The 20575-nt window shown below is 35.2% G+C and overlaps 2 protein-coding genes across 2 annotated transcripts; one reads left to right on the top strand and one right to left on the bottom strand.

The window, feature by feature from the left end:
* Positions 1-1667: 1667 nt before the first annotated feature.
* Positions 1668-7907, bottom strand: LOC103842448 (DNA (cytosine-5)-methyltransferase 1). The gene is made up of 12 exons (XM_009119069.3): positions 7668-7907; positions 5886-7373; positions 4315-5797; positions 4042-4206; positions 3735-3930; positions 3536-3647; positions 3303-3450; positions 3034-3231; positions 2660-2938; positions 2424-2585; positions 2117-2335; positions 1668-2015 (listed from the first exon to the last, which is right to left on the bottom strand). The coding sequence occupies exons 2-12, from the start codon at positions 7361-7363 to the stop codon at positions 1869-1871; spliced, it is 4587 nt and encodes a 1528-aa protein (XP_009117317.1). The 5' UTR covers positions 7364-7373; positions 7668-7907; the 3' UTR covers positions 1668-1868.
* A 236-nt stretch (positions 7908-8143) lies between these two features.
* LOC103842447 (putative calcium-transporting ATPase 7, plasma membrane-type) lies at positions 8144-17229 on the top strand. Its single transcript, XM_009119068.3, has 7 exons — positions 8144-11084; positions 12142-12196; positions 12304-14249; positions 14488-14646; positions 14735-14906; positions 14984-15282; positions 15359-17229. The coding sequence occupies exons 1-7, from the start codon at positions 10911-10913 to the stop codon at positions 15596-15598; spliced, it is 3045 nt and encodes a 1014-aa protein (XP_009117316.1). The 5' UTR covers positions 8144-10910; the 3' UTR covers positions 15599-17229.
* The last annotated feature ends 3346 nt before the right edge of the window (positions 17230-20575 follow it).

Below are 20575 nucleotides of genomic sequence, written 5' to 3'. Positions count from 1 at the left end.
AAACTACAGCTAATTAAACATTTTATTAAATAAATTAATTTAACACAGTAAATTTGTTTAGTTGATTTTGTAAAAGAAACAAAAATATAAAATATAAACCGCGGATCAATATACACTAGTTGTTATTTATGACAAACAATTTTTTTTTTTATGATTGATAAAATTTAAGTCTCAAACATTTGTATTTGTTACTTTTATTGACACGAACAGCATGTATTATTATTATTTTTTTTAACTTCTACTCTATTAAAATAGGGTCCTATTTGAAATTTACCTTGGCATATTTTAAATTTGGACCTATTAAATATGTTGTGACTTAATATTATTAAGTCATTTAAATTATGGACCTACCTAAAATAACTCAATCTAATCAAGATAATATTTGAAAACTAAAATATTACTCCATAACTACCTCCTTAAATATTGCCTACTATTTATTGTTATTTAAATTTCGTTTACACATAGAAATTTTGAAACAAAGGTTTGTATTACTATAGAAATGAATTTTGAAAAATGTGGAATCACATACCATATTCTTATATATTCACCCTTACATAATATTAATTTTATAGATGACTATATATATATATATATATATATATTCAGTAGAATCTAATCCTAATTCCCCGTGTATTTTGTAATCCTCCTATCCTACCTCAGTAATATTATTTAATCTTTTTAGTGACATACCTTTTGAATCTTATAATATAATTGATATACCTTAGTAAAAGAAGCTATATACTATATATAACAAATAAATAATAAGTTATATGCCAAAACCATGACTATTAACATATGCTATATATCGTCCATAGATTTTTCAGTACATTTCCTATACATTTAAATTTTATATTAGATAAATTATATCTCAGCTTTCAATTTTTAAATTCAGAATGAACAAAATAAATCTTTATTCTGAACAAAAAAAAATCATTTGGCATATCATTCTAAATTAAAAGATGAATAAATCATTGATTATTGTTATAATATAAATTCCACAATTTTGAATTTGTGCATTGTTTGTTTAAATTCTGAAACCAAAATATATTTTTTGTTATATTATAAACATATGTAACCATAACCATATATTTTGAAACTTTTTCCATGTAAATTAAAATGATATATATTTTAAATAGCCAACCTTACAACATTGTTTAAACTGAAAATATAATAAATAAGTTTTGTATTGTTCAACATATATTTAGTTTAACGATTTCAAGAATATTCTTATAATTAATTTCACATAATTTCATATCTAAATTCAGATCCATATGCGTTCGAACTGAACTCAAAATTTTGGATTCCTTCCATTGTTATTTGAACAAAGCCAAAAACTAAATAACGAAACCCAAAACAAACCAAACTTTAAATTTATAAATAATCAAACTATTATTATACTTCTATAACCAAAACTCAAAATCCACAACCAAACCGAAAAATCAAGAGTACAACTTTGACGTAAACCAAAATTTACAAAATATCATCAAACCATAAAATTTTAATTTTGAAAAATAAATTATAATTTTAAATGATGCTAAAATTATAAATATAAATATAAATATTTCTGCGCAACCGCGCGGGTCAAAATCTAGTTTATATATTAAGTTTGTGATCGAATATGATCAAAGCCGCAACAGGTAATTAATGAAGTTAGGTACATAGAAATGTGATAAAACAGCATGTATTATTATATCAATTCAAACAGACGACATAAAAGGAATGTGCACTGAAGCAAAGCAAAGCTCTTTTCTTCAACTTATCTGAGTAGATGTCTAAATAGTTCAAGAGGCTGAATATTACAGTGACTTAACCGTGTTTGACAAAGTTCTAATCGTTTGCGAAAACAAAAAATAAAAGGAAACACAAATCTAGTTTGTTTTGGTGACCTTCTTGAGTTGAACCGCTTCTTTGAGCTTCCGACCAAGAGCAAAGGCCAAAGGTGGAGGCACTGCATTCCCAATCTGCCTATGCTTGTGTATTATGTTCCCTTGAAACACATAGCTGTCCGGAAACCCCTGCCACAATTTTTTATAATACAACCAATCAATTTCATTACTTAGACTTTAGGAACAAATCAAAAGCTTCCGTCTTGACTAGGAACATAATATCTATATACCTGTGACCGGGCGCATTCACGGACAGTGATAATCCTGTCTTGGTCAGGATGGAAGCACATCCCAACCTTACCCATCGGCTGAGGATCAGTGATTGATGTTGGAAAGTTGCCTTCCCAATCTAATCTCCCAAACAGTCCTTTCCACTGGTTGTGTCGCTTCGCAGTGTTTGGCAGACACCATGGTATCAAATCTACCACTTGCCCTTTTGATAACGTCACCTGAAAAAAAAGGGTAAACAAGATGTAGCATTTAACGTCACTGAACTATTCCTTTGATTTACAGTGTGATAATACAAAAGACTCTGACCTTTTCTTCTGGGAGGTCACGCCAATCAGCCCCTGGCCTCTTTGGGATTTTCTTACATCTAATGAGGTTTAGTTCGTTCATCTCTTTGCAGATGTGATCAGTGAGAGCAATATTGTCTCCTCTTATCTCCTTTTGAAACCACGAGATTGGTTGAGCTTTATACTGCAAGATAAAAGAATCATATGAGTTTCCTACATGTTGATACTTTTTTCTCCTCATGTGTGACATCATCATACCTCTCTCTTCGTGTTGGATTCTCCGTTAACTACTGATGGAAGATCGCCAATTGTGTCTCTCACTGTGATTGGGCGGAAAGGTGCACCGTATTGAGTACTGCGAACAGCAGCGTAATGTACACCTTTAGACAGCGAGATTTTCAACTCAGGAACACCAAAGACATGCATCGGCTCAGGCCATTCGGGGAGAACCTCATCTGGTGCAGCTGCCCAGATGAAAGCTCTTTTGCGAGATTGGGAAACCCCATATGCACCTGCCTCCAAGATCCCAAATCTCACCTACCACACATCACATCATATTCACACATGTCAAATTCACATTCTAAACTACTCGGGAGCATTCATATGTGGAAAATACAGAGCACGAGTGTCACCTGGTAACCCATTTCGAGAAGAGAAGCCAGAGTAAGTTGGAACGTCTGCCCTTTATTGAATGACACAAAGGTCCTCACGTTCTCCAGGAGAAAGTATCTTGGCCGGAAATAATCAGCAAATGACAAGAATGCCAATATCATTTCACACTGAACTTTGCTCCAAGAGCTTTGGTTGAACCGATTCATACCGGAGAATCCCTGAAAAATTGCACTGGTTAACACCTTTTCTTCACTTATTCAACGACAATTGTAAAGACCAGAACATATACCTGGCATGGAGGGCCTCCATTGATGAAATCCACTTGGCCGGGCAGTGGCAGCGTACGTTTCTGGTCTTCATCAAGTTTCTCAGCGAGTTCATTAGCTTCTTTAGTAGAGATACATTCATCCTGATCTCCACATTTCTCCATTATAGCCCTATAGATAATTACAAACAACAGATCTCAACACAGAAAATAGCCACATTGGAAGAGAAAGTGTTTTATCTTTGTCGGCTACTTACCTAAGAATTACATTGCAGTTGTCAACAAAAACTGTTGTTTCGGGATGGTTTTTTCTAAAAGCCTTCCCAGCTGGCTCTTCATACTCTATCGCCCACTTTGTTGCCGAGACACCTTGTACATAAAAAGCATGCCCATGAATCCAACTAGTTCTAGGGTTTTATGGTTGATAAAGAAGCGTTTACTGGAGATAATACATACCTGCCTGTTCAAGTCCCTGAGACAGTCCACCACAACCAGCGAAAATATCTAGTGTAGCAAGACGCGTCTCTTTAGATACCTCTTCAGGCTTGTCAGTCACAGAATCAGTTTCAGTCACTAACCCCTTCCCCTTTCTCTTTCTTAAAAGTGCCTCGTCCTTAACAGTAGTGTACTTCGGCTTGATATTGACGGGCAACTGTTTACAGGTCAGATCAAAGAAACACTTCAACTTTGTATCGGAAACAGCAATAATCATAACAAATGAGTTATATGAACACCTATTATATGATTTTAGAAAAATATGTACCTGCTTGAGAGAACCTTTGGACGGGTCATAGATCTGTTCACAGAAGAAGATATTATCTGATATTGGATACTCACGGCGTGAGGGCATATCAATTTTCTTCCTTACTTCACATCTTCCCTCTAGAGCTTCTGGTTGGAGAACATCTGTGTCCTCGCTGTAATACAACTAAAACAAATTCCAAAAAAAGAAGAAAAAAAAAAAGAGTTAAAAAGATTGTAATAAACACAAATGAAGAAACCAGCAAAGCAACTTAATTTGAACATCGCTATATACCTCTTGGATATCTGACGCATAGGCCTTTTCGTCAGAAACATCCTCAGGCCTATAAAGCCTTCTCACTTTAACCTCAAAGGAAGCCTTTCTAGATTCTTTTAGGACGATGATCTCCAGTATTTGACAAACAACGAATGGTCGTAAGCCAATGTTACGACCAGACTTAAATCTCCCATTAGCCTCCTTCGATCCATCTATATCTTCTGGCTTTACGTAGACATAATCATCAACGGAATAGTCAACCCCATTACACGAAAACCCCGTCTTTGAAGAGTTGAGTTTGATCTCTGTCTTCTTCTCTTCATCTTCTCTTATCCTACATGAACTGCAGGTTCCAGATGCACAGCCCATATCATTTAATGGAAGGCTAAAGAAACCCCCTCTCTCAGGCGAATATAAACTCTTGCAGAAGTATTCCGTAGGCAAGTCTTTCGTTTTTCGTTCCTCTGCTCTCGCCCGGTCAAGCTTGTCCGCGGTGGTGTTCTCTTTTCTAAACTGATGCCCCCATGGCCTTGAACGAATCTCAAAACTGACCGTTCCTTTTATCTCCTTAAGCGATACAGTCTTGCATTCATTGGTCAGGAATAGTTCCCTCTCGTTAGCAGCATTACCCAGAACAGTGTCACATCCTCTCTGTAAGAGTCTTCCATGAAGCATTTTGCAGTTGTTTGATTTTTCAAACATGTACTCCACAAAATAGATGACCTCGTTTCCATCATCTTCCAACACGACAGCACCACCTACAGCCACAATTTCTTCTCCAACGAGGGCTTGTCGATAGAGAGGCTCACCAGCAGAAGTTTTTCCTAGACTCTCGCCACTCCAACTTGATTCCGTTTTACCAGAAACGCCTCGAATTTTCTTCAAAGGGGTATGAGACTTTTCAACCTCCTCAACAGGTTCTGGAACAGTTTCCTCTGCGTCATCTTCTTCAATTTCACCCTCCTCTTCAACCTCTTCCTCCTCGTTTTCTGCACCAACTGCCTGCACGGGTTCCTCTGGAGAGTAATTGGAGTAAAACTCTCCCCAAATTCTGTTGATCAGACGAGTTGTTGTTGCTTGCATAGCTTTCCTCTTGGATACCACAGGTGCCATGCCTGCCCTTGGATTACAATTTACTTTAAACAAAATCTTCTTCTTCTTGATGGTCCATCTTGTGTTGTGCCTTTCAGCCCTTTTCCTTGCAAGATCACTAACAAATGAACACCTCTGGATATCCTTTTTAGGAAATTCTGAGAACATCTGCAAAATAATTTGCCCATGGCCGACTAGAAATCTGTTAACAGCCAAGCGATCAGAAGAAATGAAAGCTTTATCGTTCTTCTGGAACTCAGACACTCTTTTCGTGACATCTTCAAATGAGAGCTTAGACATTCTAGTTTGCTCCTCTAGCAGACCAAAAATGCCTATCGTAACCCTAGCTGTTTTCAAAACAGGTTCAAACCAAGGGGCGTATTGCTTTGACGGCTTCCCAAGTCGATACCTGCATATACCCGAGACATCAGCAGAAGAAGAAGAAGAAAGCAATGCAGAAACATGGGGGTACAAATAATAGAGAATAGACAGCTTACCATGCCACATCTGTTCGTATTGAAATAGAGATTGTTGAACACCCCCACTCAATCATCCATTCCTTTATTTGACTGAGGAATACGGGCATCCCCTCAAGATCCTTCTTTGGCTGTCCAGAGGTAGAAGTATCAGGATCATCTAGACCAAACCAGAACCCACCGTCCTCTGCCATCAAACCAGACCCAAATATCGTCACATCAATATCCGCACAGGGCTTCATCGGGAGAAGCTCCAGGGATATGAACCTTGAATCCGAGTTGTACAGTGCCCAGTTGTGCAGCATCCTGCGAGGCAGGTCCTCGTAGTTAACCTCATAGTCATCAGCAACTATAAGCTCATCTGCTTCATCTTTGAAATTCTTGTAATAAGCCGGGAGAGGATAATCACCAGCAATCTCATCCTCAGTGGTTTTTACATATCCTTTATTAGAAGCCAAAGCTGCGCCGTTTTTTCTTTTAGGCCGCTGCATAGTTTTCCTATCCTCTTCGTCTTGCATAATTCTAGCATATCTTTGATCCTCGTCAACCATTTCTTGATCAGATGTCAAGGCCTCGCACTTCGCAGCTTCAGAAACTCCATCAATCCTCAAAACCCCGTTAGAAGGTCTTCCTTCCATCTGAATAACAGCACCATTGTCAAGTCTACTATTCTCATCTCTAAGAGCAACGAGCACAGGAATCTCCGCAAAGCTAGCTTCATCTTTCTTTGCCGTCTCATCCAAACCAGCAAGCTGGTTATATATAAACTCTCCTTGCCGTATAAGGAAATTTCTAATAACCAAGAAATCAGTAGAAAAGCATTTACTTTCAAGGCTCATAGACCTCGAAACCGCCACAAGCAACTCATCAAGACTAACACCAGAGTCCCCACCCGCAGACTTAGCCACTCTCTTATAAACCTCCACAGAAGCAAACGCCTTCTGATAGAAATAGTCATACATCTTCTTGTAACTAGTAGCAGGCTTACCACAGTCATAATCCGCCAGCTCCGTCGAGAACCAAACCACCGGGTAGCCATCATCATACCCCGAGATACTCCAATTCTCCACGCGTCCAAAGCCATCACACTTCACGCCTTTCCCTTTCTCCTTATCATCGCATTCACCAGAAGGCAAGATAACGCCCGTGACGAAAATGTCACCGATCTCAACCATCGCCACAGGCTGCGGGACTCCGTACTCGTCGTGCAAGATGAAATCAGTCAGCCTCCTGGTCTGACGAGGCTCGTCGCCGCCGCCCTGAGGAGATGCTGTGAAGTGTAGAGCTACAACTTCGTCCTCCACAGTCTGGTGCTGCTTGGTTTCGACGGTTGTGGATTTCTCGGAGATGCGGACGGACTTCTCCTTGAAGTTGGTGCATGCTGCGGCGCGCTTCGGCCTAGTGTGCCTCGTGGAGAGGTCTTCGCCGTCAGAGTCTGATTTGATCTCTGGGAGAGGTCTCTTCTTTTGCTCCCCAGCCTTGGTTCCGTTTCTCACCATCTCCGTAAACCTACACGTCAGCAAAACACAAAGTTAATTAATTAATCGCCGCGAAACAAACAAAATTAACAGTTAGATACTAAGAATCTAGGTTGAAATGTTGAATAATTAGAGCGCAAGGGTTTTAAAATTGAGATCAAAACAGCAGAAAATTTTATTATTAAAAGCGAAATTGAGGCGAAGCAACTAAAGATTCATGGCAATTTCGGGTTAGATAGTTCGAATCTAGGTTATAAGGTTGAGCAATGAGCGCTAGGGGTTTAACAAGCGTTGTAATTAGAGATCGGAACAGTGGAAGACTTACGTTGAGAAGCGAAATCGAGAGGAGAGATGCGAAAGGATCTTATGAGAGGTAGAGCGATTGAAGATAGGACGACGAGGAGGATTAGGATTTGGCTAAGGGGTCGCTGAGTTATAGAGAAGGTATAAGAAGGAGGGAAACGACGCGACGCGCGGCAACAACCGGCGCTAAAAAATTCTGTTCTAAAAGGGGAAAAAATAAAAGACAAATCCCGCCTAAAATCTCTTTCGCGTCTCTTAGGGCAGTCCAGAAATCCGAGAGATATTTAATTCCATTTACCCCCCATGAAAAAAATTCATAATTGATATTCCAGCATTTTTAGAGATTTTTATTGACATAACGGGACTTAACCCCTATCCAACCATGCGAGTAGGACTGGACCAAAAATTCGAATTTGAAAATTGAACAGAATCCGATCCGAAAATAGTATCAAATCCAGAACCAAAATTGGTCAATTATTCGAACGGTTTCAAAATTTTGTATATAGAGAACCGAATCCCCGAACCCGATCCGAACCAGTATTTCGAATATCCGAATGAATTCAAAATAAATTTATATACCTGAATATATTAATAATTTTTAGATTTAATATATAAAAATATCCAAAATACATAAGATATTTTGAAGTTTCCAAAAAAACTTTAAAATATATACAAATAGTTGAAAGTAAATGTCTAAAATAGTTAAACAATACTTCAAAAAAACACTTGAAATATCTATTGATTCTCTATGAAAATATTCTAGTCAAAACAATTTATATGTTAAATTTAGGCATGTTGGCATACGCTATTCAAATTTATATGTAATATATTATTTTATTTTTAAATTTTAAGAAATTTAAAGTATATAACGAATTTAAAATTTTAAAAAATAATTTAAGCGGGTTATCCAAACCCGAACAAACCTGAAAAGATCCGAACTGAATCCAGACCGAAATTTGTAAATATTCGAATGAAATTGAAATCTTTGACCATGAAAATCTGTAATCTGAATAGATCTAAACCGAATCCGAATGTGTATCTGAACGCCCCCCCTATAGCCAACTATACCTTACAATATTTTTGCCAAAGATTTCATGTCAGTTTTTCGTTTTTTTATCTTATTCTGAATGATATATATACTGATATACACTTCGTTACACTGTTACAAACCATTGAGCTTTATACAGAAAAGTTGAATGTTTGGTTTGTGAAGTCTATGTCTCATGGAGGTACAAAAATCTTCTTAAGTCTATGGGATTGGTCCTTCCAATGTTCGATATGTCGTACTTTAAAGTTTAAACTACCAAAATATGTGTGCGTGAAACTCACTAGCGTGATGGAGGAGTAGTGATAATAACAAAAGGAAAATTTCATGGGTGACATGGAAACAACTTTGTAAATTAAAAGATTTGTGAGGGCTCAGATTTTTTTAACATTGAAATCTTCAATCAAGTGATGCTCGAGGAACGAGCTTGCGTATCTGGAATTCCCCATAATCTCTGATGGTTCGAATCCTCAAACACAAATACTTTGAGCACTCATTATTACGTAACAATACGTATTAAATGAATTTATTAGTAAAAGTTCTATAAATAATAATGATTTTTAATAAATATTATTATTATCAAAATAATTATATTTACATGTAAATAGTAGAAAATTATTAATGAAAAACCTAAATAAAACATGTTCTCTAAAATTGTCCTAAGGGATCGTTTGGGTGGCTTGCCCTCTAAATCGACCTAGCAGCGTAGAGAGAATATTATAGAATTGACTAGTGTTGATGTCGAGAAGTTGGGAAAGCTTTTTTCATGTCAATGTGTAAGTAGTTTGCGAATCAATAAGAAAACCCCAGGAAAAGCGTATCATAATGTAATTAAGAACTTAAAAAGTGTCTTGTGTAATACTTTTTTTACATGCAATAGGTAAACAATGGTAATATATCAACTGACAGCTTACCAATGGATTTATCCACAACTCCTTTCATAACTATTTTAACTGCAAGAAAAATTATAAATAACCAAAAACTAGGTATAAAATATTTGTGGCTATAGTTATACAGTTGCGGATAGAAACAAAGTATCTACCAATATTTTAGACCAAAAAAATATGAATATTACGTGTATTTTCATGGTTTTTTTTTTTTGAACAACGAAGATTTTCATGGTTAAATAGCTAAAAATACACTTTGTACTTTTTGAAGAAATTGAACCACAGTTAGCCAGTTCAAAAAACCTAGTTAATAATACAACTCAATAAAATTTAATGACAGAAAACAATAATTGCTTGCTTTAATAGAAAGCAATTTTCTTTTTCTAACATTAAATTTTAGTTAAGTTTTTGATGAACTAGGTTTTCAATCCAGTGATTTTGAATTTAAAAAAAAAAATAGTTTGTGAAATACTAGCTATTATCATTATTTTGTAGTATCTCAAATTGATTGCTATTATACTGAAAATTGTTATCATAAATGAAAATTGCTTGCTCTAGATACTATTGATAGTATATCATAATTACAATGCTAATATTATCAGTTTGACTAAAGTAGTAAAGTTTATGGTTGAAGTTTAAACAGTTAGAAAACTTGAGCGAAAATCATTAATGCACATCAGCACATGTAGGGAGAGATTTTCTAATACTAAGTTTCTAAGGCCGATTCCAATAAGACTCTAAAACACTAAAATTCATGTTATGTCATGTTTAATGGAGCTTCAAAAACTACACAATTACATCAAATCTGGTGTTTTATTAATAATGATCTGTACCAAATTTGATATATATTATTCATCACACTAATGACCAAACGCAAAATATTTTATTGTGTTTTATTAATATGCAACGAAAATTTTAATAACAGTAACATAACTCAATATGTCCCTGCTCTTCATGCATACGTCCTGCATGAATGTATGTAGCATATAATACCAACGTGCATAAACAATACACTACTTCATATACATTATTACTCTTATTAATAACCGGATAATTGGGTTTTGATTAGCATAATTGAATCTCGCGAAACTATTTAAATTAAGCTACTCGACTCAGCTTAAACCAAGGACTCGGTCAATTTCTCAAAGCTTAAAAAAGCTCAGATCTTAAAACTCGCTTTCATCTCCCTTCTCCATTTAAGTTTGCGATTCTTCTGCTTCTTCTTTTCTTCCTCCACAAACAAAAAAAAAACATAAAATAAAAGAGAATAGAAAAGGTTGAGATCGTTTTACATAAGAAACAGCCATTGAAGCTGTGATCCATAAGAGTAAACATGGAGAGTTACTTGAACCAGAATTTTGACGTTAAGGCCAAACATTCGTCGGAGGAAGTGCTCGAAAAATGGCGGAATCTCTGTGGCGTCGTAAAGAATCCAAAACGTCGATTTCGCTTCACGGCAAACCTCTCCAAGCGTTACGAAGCTGCCGCCATGCGCAAGACCAATCAGGTGCTTCTTCTTGTATTTTTCAAATTATGGTTTGAAATGGTTGCACACTTTTAGTCTATTTTTTGTATGAATACACACACATATGCGAGATTTTTTCATGTTATTTAGAAACTTTGAAACATAGGACACAACCCCAACGGGACTAATCACAACATCCGATTATAGAATATTACGCTGTATTATTGTGAACCTGCCTTAGCTATCGCCGAAACCGTTTTATGTATTGTGTAAATCAAGTGTATATGAGGTCAGATGATCTTAGCGTTTGCAGAACCATTATAGATCAATCATAAAACATTTACATAACTTTTTTTTATAGAATTGTATATGATGAAATAATTCACAGTATTTAATATGATTCAAGTGATAAACATGCATAATATTTATTGAACTAAAATTGTAGAGCTGCAAACGTATAGTATCTATTGAAAACCATGAACCGGGAAACGACTGAAACGATGATATAAACGAATATGCAGAGACAAGATTTATTATTTTTACCGAATTCAATTAATTTCTCACAAATGTGGCGGAATTTAGATAATTTTAAAACACCTGATAGAGTTTTGTTGAGACTGTAATCGCAACACCCGATAATAATATATAAGAATTTACAATAATACTATACACCATACTTCTGAGACTTCTTTTATAAGAAGAAGAAATATGTAGGATATTTACTGTAATTTTTCTGTTTGGTAAAACCCATGAGTTGAATTGATGAGATGGTGCGTTTAATTATAGCAAATGAACTACTTAGTTTAGTCTATAAAAGGATAAGCTCAATGCACAAAGGTATATCAATTTCATGTATATTTCATTTATTTTCACACATTCAACTTTCATAAAGGCCATTTGACCTAAAATTTTGTTTTAGGCCATTTGACCTAAAATTTTGATTTCAATATGTTTAGTCTATTTGGTTACATTTTTTTAATAACCCTGCTACGATTTGTACAACATCTAACTTGTGATTGATTTAGTTTTGGATCTATAGGTTTATGGAACTTTTAAATTTTCCCTCCTAATTTATATATTTGCAATTTTCACAATCCAGGAGAAATTGAAGATTGCAGTTCTCGTGTCAAAAGCCGCATTCCAATTTATCTCGGGTGGATAATTTATCAGAATGTTCACTTTATTATTATTTTTTTCCACTTTATTTTTTTCCATTTGTGTAAAATGTTATTTTATAATTTTGAAATGGATTTTTTTTCAGGAGTTTCTCCAAGTGATTACACCGTGCCTGAAGAGGTAAAAGCAGCAGGCTATGACATTTGCGCAGATGAGTTAGGATCAATAGTTGAAAGTCACGATGTGAAGAAGCTCAAGTTTCATGGTGGAGTTGATGGGCTTTCAGGGAAGCTCAAGGCATGTCCTAACGCTGGTCTCTCAGGTGAATCCGATCAGCTGATCCAAAGGCAAGAGCTATTCGGAATCAACAAGTTCGCGGAAAGCGAGCTGAAGAGTTTCTGGATATTCGTTTGGGAAGCCCTTCATGACATGACGCTCATGATTCTAGGCGTTTGCGCTTTCTTCTCTTTGATAGTTGGAATCGCAACTGAAGGATGGCCTCAAGGGTCACACGATGGTCTTGGCATCGTCGCTAGTATCCTTTTGGTCGTGTTCGTCACAGCGACTAGTGACTACAGACAATCATTGCAGTTCAGGGATTTAGACAAAGAAAAGAAGAAGATCACGGTTCAGGTTACGCGAAGCGGGTTTAGACAGAAGCTGTCTATATATGAGCTGCTTCCTGGTGACATTGTTCATCTCGCGATTGGAGACCAGGTTCCTGCCGATGGTCTTTTTCTCTCTGGTTTCTCCGTTGTGATCGATGAATCGAGTTTGACTGGAGAGAGTGAGCCTGTCATGGTGAATGCCCAGAACCCTTTCCTTCTCTCTGGAACTAAAGTGCAAGATGGGTCGTGTAAGATGCTGGTTACAACGGTTGGTATGAGGACACAGTGGGGGAAGCTAATGGCCACTCTTAGCGAAGGAGGCGATGATGAAACCCCGTTGCAAGTGAAACTTAACGGAGTTGCAACTATCATCGGTAAAATAGGTCTCTTCTTCGCCGTTGTCACGTTTGCCGTTTTGGTGCAAGGAATGTTTATGAGGAAGCTTTCGTTGAGCACTCACTGGAGGTGGTCGGGGGACGAGGCATTAGAGCTTCTTGAATACTTTGCCATCGCTGTGACGATTGTTGTCGTTGCGGTTCCTGAAGGCTTGCCTTTGGCTGTGACTCTTAGCCTCGCGTTCGCGATGAAGAAAATGATGAACGATAAAGCCCTTGTTCGACATTTAGCAGCTTGTGAGACGATGGGATCCGCGACTACTATTTGCAGTGACAAGACCGGTACTCTAACAACCAATCACATGACCGTTGTGAAGTCTTGCATTTGCATGAATGTTCAAGATGTAGCGAGCAAGGGTTCGAGTTTGCAGTCTGACATCCCTGAGGCTGCTTTAAAACTACTTCAACAGTCGATTTTTAATAACACGGGAGGCGAAGTTGTCGTGAACAAACAAGGCAAGACGGAGATATTGGGGACGCCAACGGAGACTGCTATATTGGAGTTTGGACTATCTCTTGGAGGTAAGTTCCAAGAAGAGAGACAATCATACAAAGTCATTAAAGTTGAGCCGTTTAACTCCACAAAGAAGAGAATGGGAGTAGTTATTGAGCTACCTGAAGGAGGACGCGTTCGCGCTCACACCAAGGGAGCTTCTGAAATAGTTTTGGCTGCTTGCCAGAATGTTATCAACTCGAGTGGCGAAGCTGTTCCGCTTGATGAAGAATCCATCAAGTACTTGAATGTCACAATCAATGAGTTTGCAAATGAAGCGCTTCGCACGCTTTGCCTGGCTTATATGGATATCGAAAATGGGTTCTCTGCGGATGAAGGTATCCCGGCTTCAGGGTTTACTTGCATAGGCATCGTTGGCATCAAAGACCCTGTTCGTCCTGGAGTCAGAGAGTCCGTGGAGCTTTGTCGCCGTGCTGGTATTATGGTGAGAATGGTTACGGGAGATAACATCAACACTGCAAAAGCTATTGCTAGAGAATGTGGAATCCTCACTGATGATGGTGTAGCCATTGAAGGTCCTGTGTTCAGAGAGAAGAATCAGGAAGAGTTACTTGAACTCATTCCCAAGATTCAGGTCATCAATCATTATTTCTTGATTTAGACTTCTTTTTTTTATAAAAAAAATACGATTTCACCTCTTTGCCGGGAATCCAAACATTGTATATAGTTTTTTCCAACGAGAATTGAACTCAAGTGGCGGAGTGCCTACTAGACACTCCTTAACCACTAGGCCAACAGCTCGTTGGTTGATTTAGACTTTTTTCTTTTCTTGATCTAGTGAAGTCTTGAAACGAAGAACTTTCTCTTGACAGGTGATGGCTCGTTCTTCTCCCATGGACAAACATACACTTGTGAAGCAGCTGAGGACTACTTTTGATGAAGTTGTTGCCGTTACTGGTGACGGAACGAACGATGCACCAGCACTCCATGAGGCTGACATAGGATTAGCAATGGGCATTGCCGGAACAGAAGTGAGTCTAAAATGTTTAAAGAGGCTCAAAACCTTTTTTTCAAAAACCTTTTATTTTATTTTGAAATACTTTTGTGCAATGACACTAGGTGGCAAAAGAGAGTGCAGATGTTATCATACTCGACGATAATTTCAGTACGATTGTGACGGTGGCGAAATGGGGACGTTCGGTTTACATTAACATCCAGAAGTTTGTGCAGTTCCAGCTAACGGTCAATGTCGTTGCCCTCATTGTTAACTTCTCTTCAGCTTGCTTGACCGGTGAGTTTAAACCAAACTGGCTGATTTAGTTATGTTAAATGTTTTTCATTTTTACGATGTTTTGCATCTTTACACAGGAAGTGCTCCTCTAACTGCTGTGCAACTGCTTTGGGTCAACATGATAATGGACACGCTTGGAGCTCTTGCTCTAGCTACTGAGCCGCCTAACAACGAGCTGATGAAGCGAATGCCCGTTGGAAGGAAAGGGAATTTCATTACAAACGCAATGTGGAGGAACATCTTAGGACAAGCTGTTTATCAGTTCGTTATCATTTGGCTTCTACAGGCCAAAGGGAAGTCACTGTTTGGTCTTGTTGGTTCTGATTCTACTCTTGTGTTGAACACGCTTATCTTCAACTGTTTCGTCTTTTGTCAGGTAAAAAAAAACATAAATATTCAAAACACTCAAAAGTGGGTATTACGAGTACTCTGGTTTTGTTCTTATTGTTCAGGTCTTCAATGAGATAAGCTCGCGGGAGATGGAAGAGATCGATGTATTCAAAGGCATACTCGACAACTATGTGTTCGTGGTTGTTATTGGTGTAACTGTTTTCTTTCAGATCATAATCATTGAGTTCTTGGGGACATTCGCAAGCACCACACCTCTCACATTTGTCCAGTGGTTCTTCAGCATATTCGTTGGCTTCTTAGGGATGCCGATCGCTGCTGGCTTGAAGAAGATAGCAGTGTAATGCTGAGAAAACCTATTATTCTTACAGAATATAAGTTCCTTTTGACACAAGCAATGTTTTTGTCTTTTTTTTTGGTTGCAACTTTTCATCTCTTTTTTTTTCTGTTTCATTTTTGAATAAGTTTATTTATTTACCAATAGTTTCCTATTGTTGTGATTCAACACCGTATTTTCCTTGGTTCTCAAAAATAACCCTTTGTGTTCTGGTACTCACATTTCACCCATTAATTAAGTTCTATTTAGGAGATCATCAAAGACACCTAGAGCATATGCATTCATGGGTTTAGTCTCTAGACATTATTATATTAGGAGTTTAAATAATTCAGTTGTTTATTAAAAATAAAATATTTTAAAATGACATGTACACATGTGTAACACTAGTCTTTCGACATTTTTCTTAAGTTTCTCAAATGAGAAATCTGTAACGCCCCGACCGTCTACGACTAATCTCTCAGCCCGTGGGCCATTCCTGCAAACGGCGGTGTGTTAATTTTTGGAAGACTCATTAGTTATGTTTACTGATGATGTAATCACAACATAACTTTTTTCTGTGTTTTGGCCTCACTCGTATGATATCACAAATCACTTCCCGATAGATCACTCATTCTTCTACTACTCCAATTCAAACACGCTCAACTATAAATTCTAAACGGATGTGTGCCCGAAAAGGTAAGCGAATTTTGGTGATATTGAAAATCAAATCAATTTTTTTAAACCTTTCCATATATACCAAAAATCGGAATGTTACAAAATAATCATATGTCTTATTTACACATTCCTTATATTGTATTTTATAATTATTTTTTTGTGGAAAAATCTCTCAAAAATTCACTAATAATATTTTTTTAGTCTCTAAATAGTACCAGGAAAATAAAAAGAAATGTTGCACAGAAAAAAAGAGAATGAGTAAAAATAATAAATTTCCCTTCATTTTTTTTAATTTTACATTATTTACAAGGAATGTATTTTTATCTATTGTTTCCTCCCACTTTTAACTTAAATATAGAACAAAAATATCCATTATTAAATTTTCATTTTAATTATTTTGTTCTTCTTTGTTCTTAAAGAGAATTGGCTAAACTATCTTAATTGTAAGTGCCCCGCACACCAAACAATTCGGTTTCACTGTACATAATCGCTCTCCCTTTCCTTAAAATCCCTCATCCTTAGTACTGATGAGACACTTGAGAAGAGATGAAAGAGTTGACTAACATGGCATCTTCCGGTGACGGTAAAGAACGCCGGCCACCTTGAAAGCAGTGACGGAGACAAAGAAAAAATAATGAGATGGGATTTAGTTAAGAGAGTTTTCCTTTTAAAATTGGATTACTATATAATTTTGGTTTACCTTTCGGCGATTAGAAGATACAATAATTGTCATGTCTTCATTAAATACACAATAGATCAAATTATATATATGCACGATGACCAGTGCCGGTCAGGACATCCGTGGCACCTAAAGCACACTCTAAATATGCTGCCCCTTAGCTATATTTTTTTTACATATGCTAGAAGCTTAGAACATAGAACAAATTACTAACAATCAAAAGTTAAATGAAAAAAAAAAAAAAAAACTTACATAGATTAAGAAATGGTGGAATATGATTGAAGTTGCAAGAAAAAATTAAAAAACAAGTTGAAAAGACAGAATATAATATAATATATTACATATTATATAAGGAAATTATATAAGTTGAAAAAAAACTTATTATTTAATATAATATATAAGGAAATTTTAAAAAATAGAAAAGGTAATCAAAATCTCTACGATCAAATTATTTAGTTATTATTCGAATCTTATAATTAATTGGCAATTTGCCTTTGTTAAAAATAAAAAATGGCAGCTTGCCTTTATTAAAAATAAAAAAAATGGGCTGGAGTCATGTTCGAACCCGCGCCTGAAGAAGATATTAAGATGTACGCAGCCACTACCCCAACAAAACTTCGCTGTACTTTATGCCTTTAACATTTTAATAGCGTTTGGCGCCCCAAGCCCCTGCTTTACGGGCTTTACCCCAGGGCCGGGCCTGACGATGACACAAATATAATAAACAAAACATGTTAATAGGAATATGCTGGATTTTCATCATATATAATATAACACAATAATGCAATTACTAGAGATTGACCCGCACGTCCGTGCGGGTGTTAATTTTTACGGTTTTATAAATTATTTGTTATTTTATCATTAGTGTTATATATTTAAGATGTGTCGTCGTATAACTAATTGTATTCAAAATATTTGGATTGAATCGGGTAATAAGATTATTTTTGGTACAAATATACACTCTTTTCAGATACATTGGTTAATTAAATATTTTTATATTTCTACACATCAAAATCAAAATCATTCAGACCCGAGAGGATCCAACTCAAGCATCATACATAAATTTATAATATCCAAGTGGCGCCTAATTTAAAAATCCAAAAAAATTAATCCCGAAAGAAACAACTTGTACCTCAATGAGTATCCGAATGTCCATACTTAACTGATTTTGCAAATAGATTAAAAAGGAAACTCTTTCTATATTTGGCAAAAATAAGAAAAATAGAAAGAATTTTTTATTTAATAAAATAGTTATATGAAGTGAAACATTAAGTGATAATAAATGTAATACTTTTTAATTATTTTGATTTAAATTATTATCTTGTTCATATAAACTATGCCTTTGAATTATGTGTTTTGCTATGTAATTTTTCACCAATTGGAACTAAGACAAAAGAAAGTTTTAGTAAAACATATTAAACCAAACTATTAACCATATGCAAAACTCGGTTATCTTACATTTTTATTTTTTTTATAATTGCACAAAGTTAATATTGATTAACTAATAAATAAAAATCTACAATATTACTTTTACGGTAAATATAATTAATGATGTGATATATTGTTAAAGTAATATAATTAATGAAATTACTAAAATAAAACTATACTTATATTTTTATACATTAATATTTGTTTTTCATAATTAGTGTTTTATATTTTAGATATGTCGTAATATAACTAATTGTATTCAAAAGATCCGGATCGAATCAGATAATATGGTTATTTTTGGTACAAATATCCAAACCCGTTTCAAATACATTGGTTATTTAGATATTTTAGGGTCATATACATCAGAACCAAACTCATCCAGACTCAAAAGGATTCAACTCAAAACCTATACATAAATTTATAATATTCAAGGAGTGAGTAATTTTAAAACAAAATAAAACGATACCCGAAAGGAACGACTCGTACCTAAGTGGATATTTAGTGTTCATGCCTAACTGATTTTATAAACTAATATAAATGATATTTTTATGTGTTTTGCTAAATTAAGTGAAACTGAAAGAGTTTTTTTTTATTTAGTAAGCAATTATATTGAGTGAAAAATTAAGTGACAATGAATGTAATTCATTTTTATTATTTTGATTTAAGTTATGATTTTATTCACTAAACATGTTTTTGAATTATGTTTTTGGCTACGTAATTTTCCACTGATTGAAAAAAAAATGTTATAGTAAAACAAATTAAAACAAACGCTTAACCTTATGCAAAACTCAGTTATTTTTTTTTTTTGATTTTATAATTGACACAAAACTAATATTGATTAACTACTAAATAAAATCTACACTATTATTATTATGGTAATATAATTAATGATGTGAAATATTGTTAAGACAATATAATTAATATGAGTGAAATATGGAAATACAATTAATGTAGTACTGCTATCTTCGTTTCCAAACAATTTTCAGTTATAGTACTATTCATGTTTCCAAACATTACTAAAGTGTACTTCAGTTTTAATAATATAGATAATAAACAAATATGTTAGTTGGTAAGATGGTGACTTTTATCATAATATAAAGATAAATTACATGACACATACAATAGATGACATATATAGTATATGCCACAAGTATAATAAACAAATATGATAAACAAACTTACAATAAACATGTTAGTAGAAAGATGCTTTGATACTTTTGTCGTGAAAAGTTAAAAAAAGAAGAAGAGAAATTGGGGCATATAACCAACAAAAATTTAAAAATTAACAAACTAACCATATGAAAAATGTGGCTAGAATTAATACACTCGGTATTTTATGTCTTAGACAAGAATATATCATTGACCAAAAAAAAAAAAAAAAAGACAAGAATATATCATTGAGTGTTAGACTCATGTTCCCCAGACCCCCGGTAGTGTAGGCGCGGTACTGAAATGAATTAGAGATATAAACGCAAAAACAGAAAAATTAAAATTAATATAATCGTGCTGTGTTCTGCACAAGTTGCGTGGAAGAGTAATATATAAGGGATACCAAGTTGTCCTAATTATAAGATCAATGATGTTATCTATGTCATACTAGACATGCTAGAATCATAATATCCACTTCAACTAATCTAATAAAACATAATCTAAGAAAATAAAAAAGTTGTACTGACTTCTTTAAACAACGTTAAATGCATGCTAATAATAATTTACTAATTCACTATACCTGATGTCATACTAGATATGTTAACTATATGTCCCACTACACCTAATCTAAAATCTAAGCAAAAAAAAAAACATAATCTAAGAAAAGAAAACGTTGTACTTGTCTTCTTTGAGGTTGCAACGTCAATTTCACACTCTACTCCAAAGCAGCTAATAAATGGATCAACCCCTATAAGTTTATCAATGTGTGTTATGCTACATTTCCAACCTAAAATACGATCAGGGATGCCATGTATGTCATACTGTATATGTTAACATTATATGATCTACTCCACCTAATCTTGTCGTACTAGAAATGTTAAAACTATATGATCCACTCCACCTAATCTTCTAATAGTAGAAATGTTAAAATTATGTTGTCCACTACACCTAATCTAACATAATCTAAGAAAAGAAAACGTTGTACTTGTCTTCTTTGAGGCTGCAACGTCAACTTCACACTCTACTCCAAAAAGCAGCTAATAAATGGGCTCTTCACCTTGAAAGAAATCTTAA

Source organism: Brassica rapa, chromosome A09 (genome assembly GCF_000309985.2).
Source record: "Brassica rapa cultivar Chiifu-401-42 chromosome A09, CAAS_Brap_v3.01, whole genome shotgun sequence".
Taxonomy (NCBI): domain Eukaryota; kingdom Viridiplantae; phylum Streptophyta; class Magnoliopsida; order Brassicales; family Brassicaceae; genus Brassica; species Brassica rapa.
Note: the sequence above shows the minus strand (reverse complement) of the source record. Positions and strands in the feature narration are given on the sequence as shown.

Coding starts and splice junctions, on each gene's coding strand:
- LOC103842448 (XM_009119069.3), bottom strand. CDS start 7,363: ATGGTGAGAAACGGAACCAAGGCTGGGGAGCAAAAGAAGAGACCTCTC. Junction 3,451..3,535: donor AACTGCAATGTAATTCTTAG/GTAAGTAGCCGA, acceptor AATTATCTATAG/GGCTATAATGGAGAAATGTG. Junction 2,586..2,659: donor AATCCAACACGAAGAGAGAG/GTATGATGATGT, acceptor TTTATCTTGCAG/TATAAAGCTCAACCAATCTC.
- LOC103842447 (XM_009119068.3), top strand. CDS start 10,911: ATGGAGAGTTACTTGAACCAGAATTTTGACGTTAAGGCCAAACATTCG. Junction 14,907..14,983: donor CTCTTCAGCTTGCTTGACCG/GTGAGTTTAAAC, acceptor ATCTTTACACAG/GAAGTGCTCCTCTAACTGCT. Junction 15,283..15,358: donor ACTGTTTCGTCTTTTGTCAG/GTAAAAAAAAAC, acceptor CTTATTGTTCAG/GTCTTCAATGAGATAAGCTC.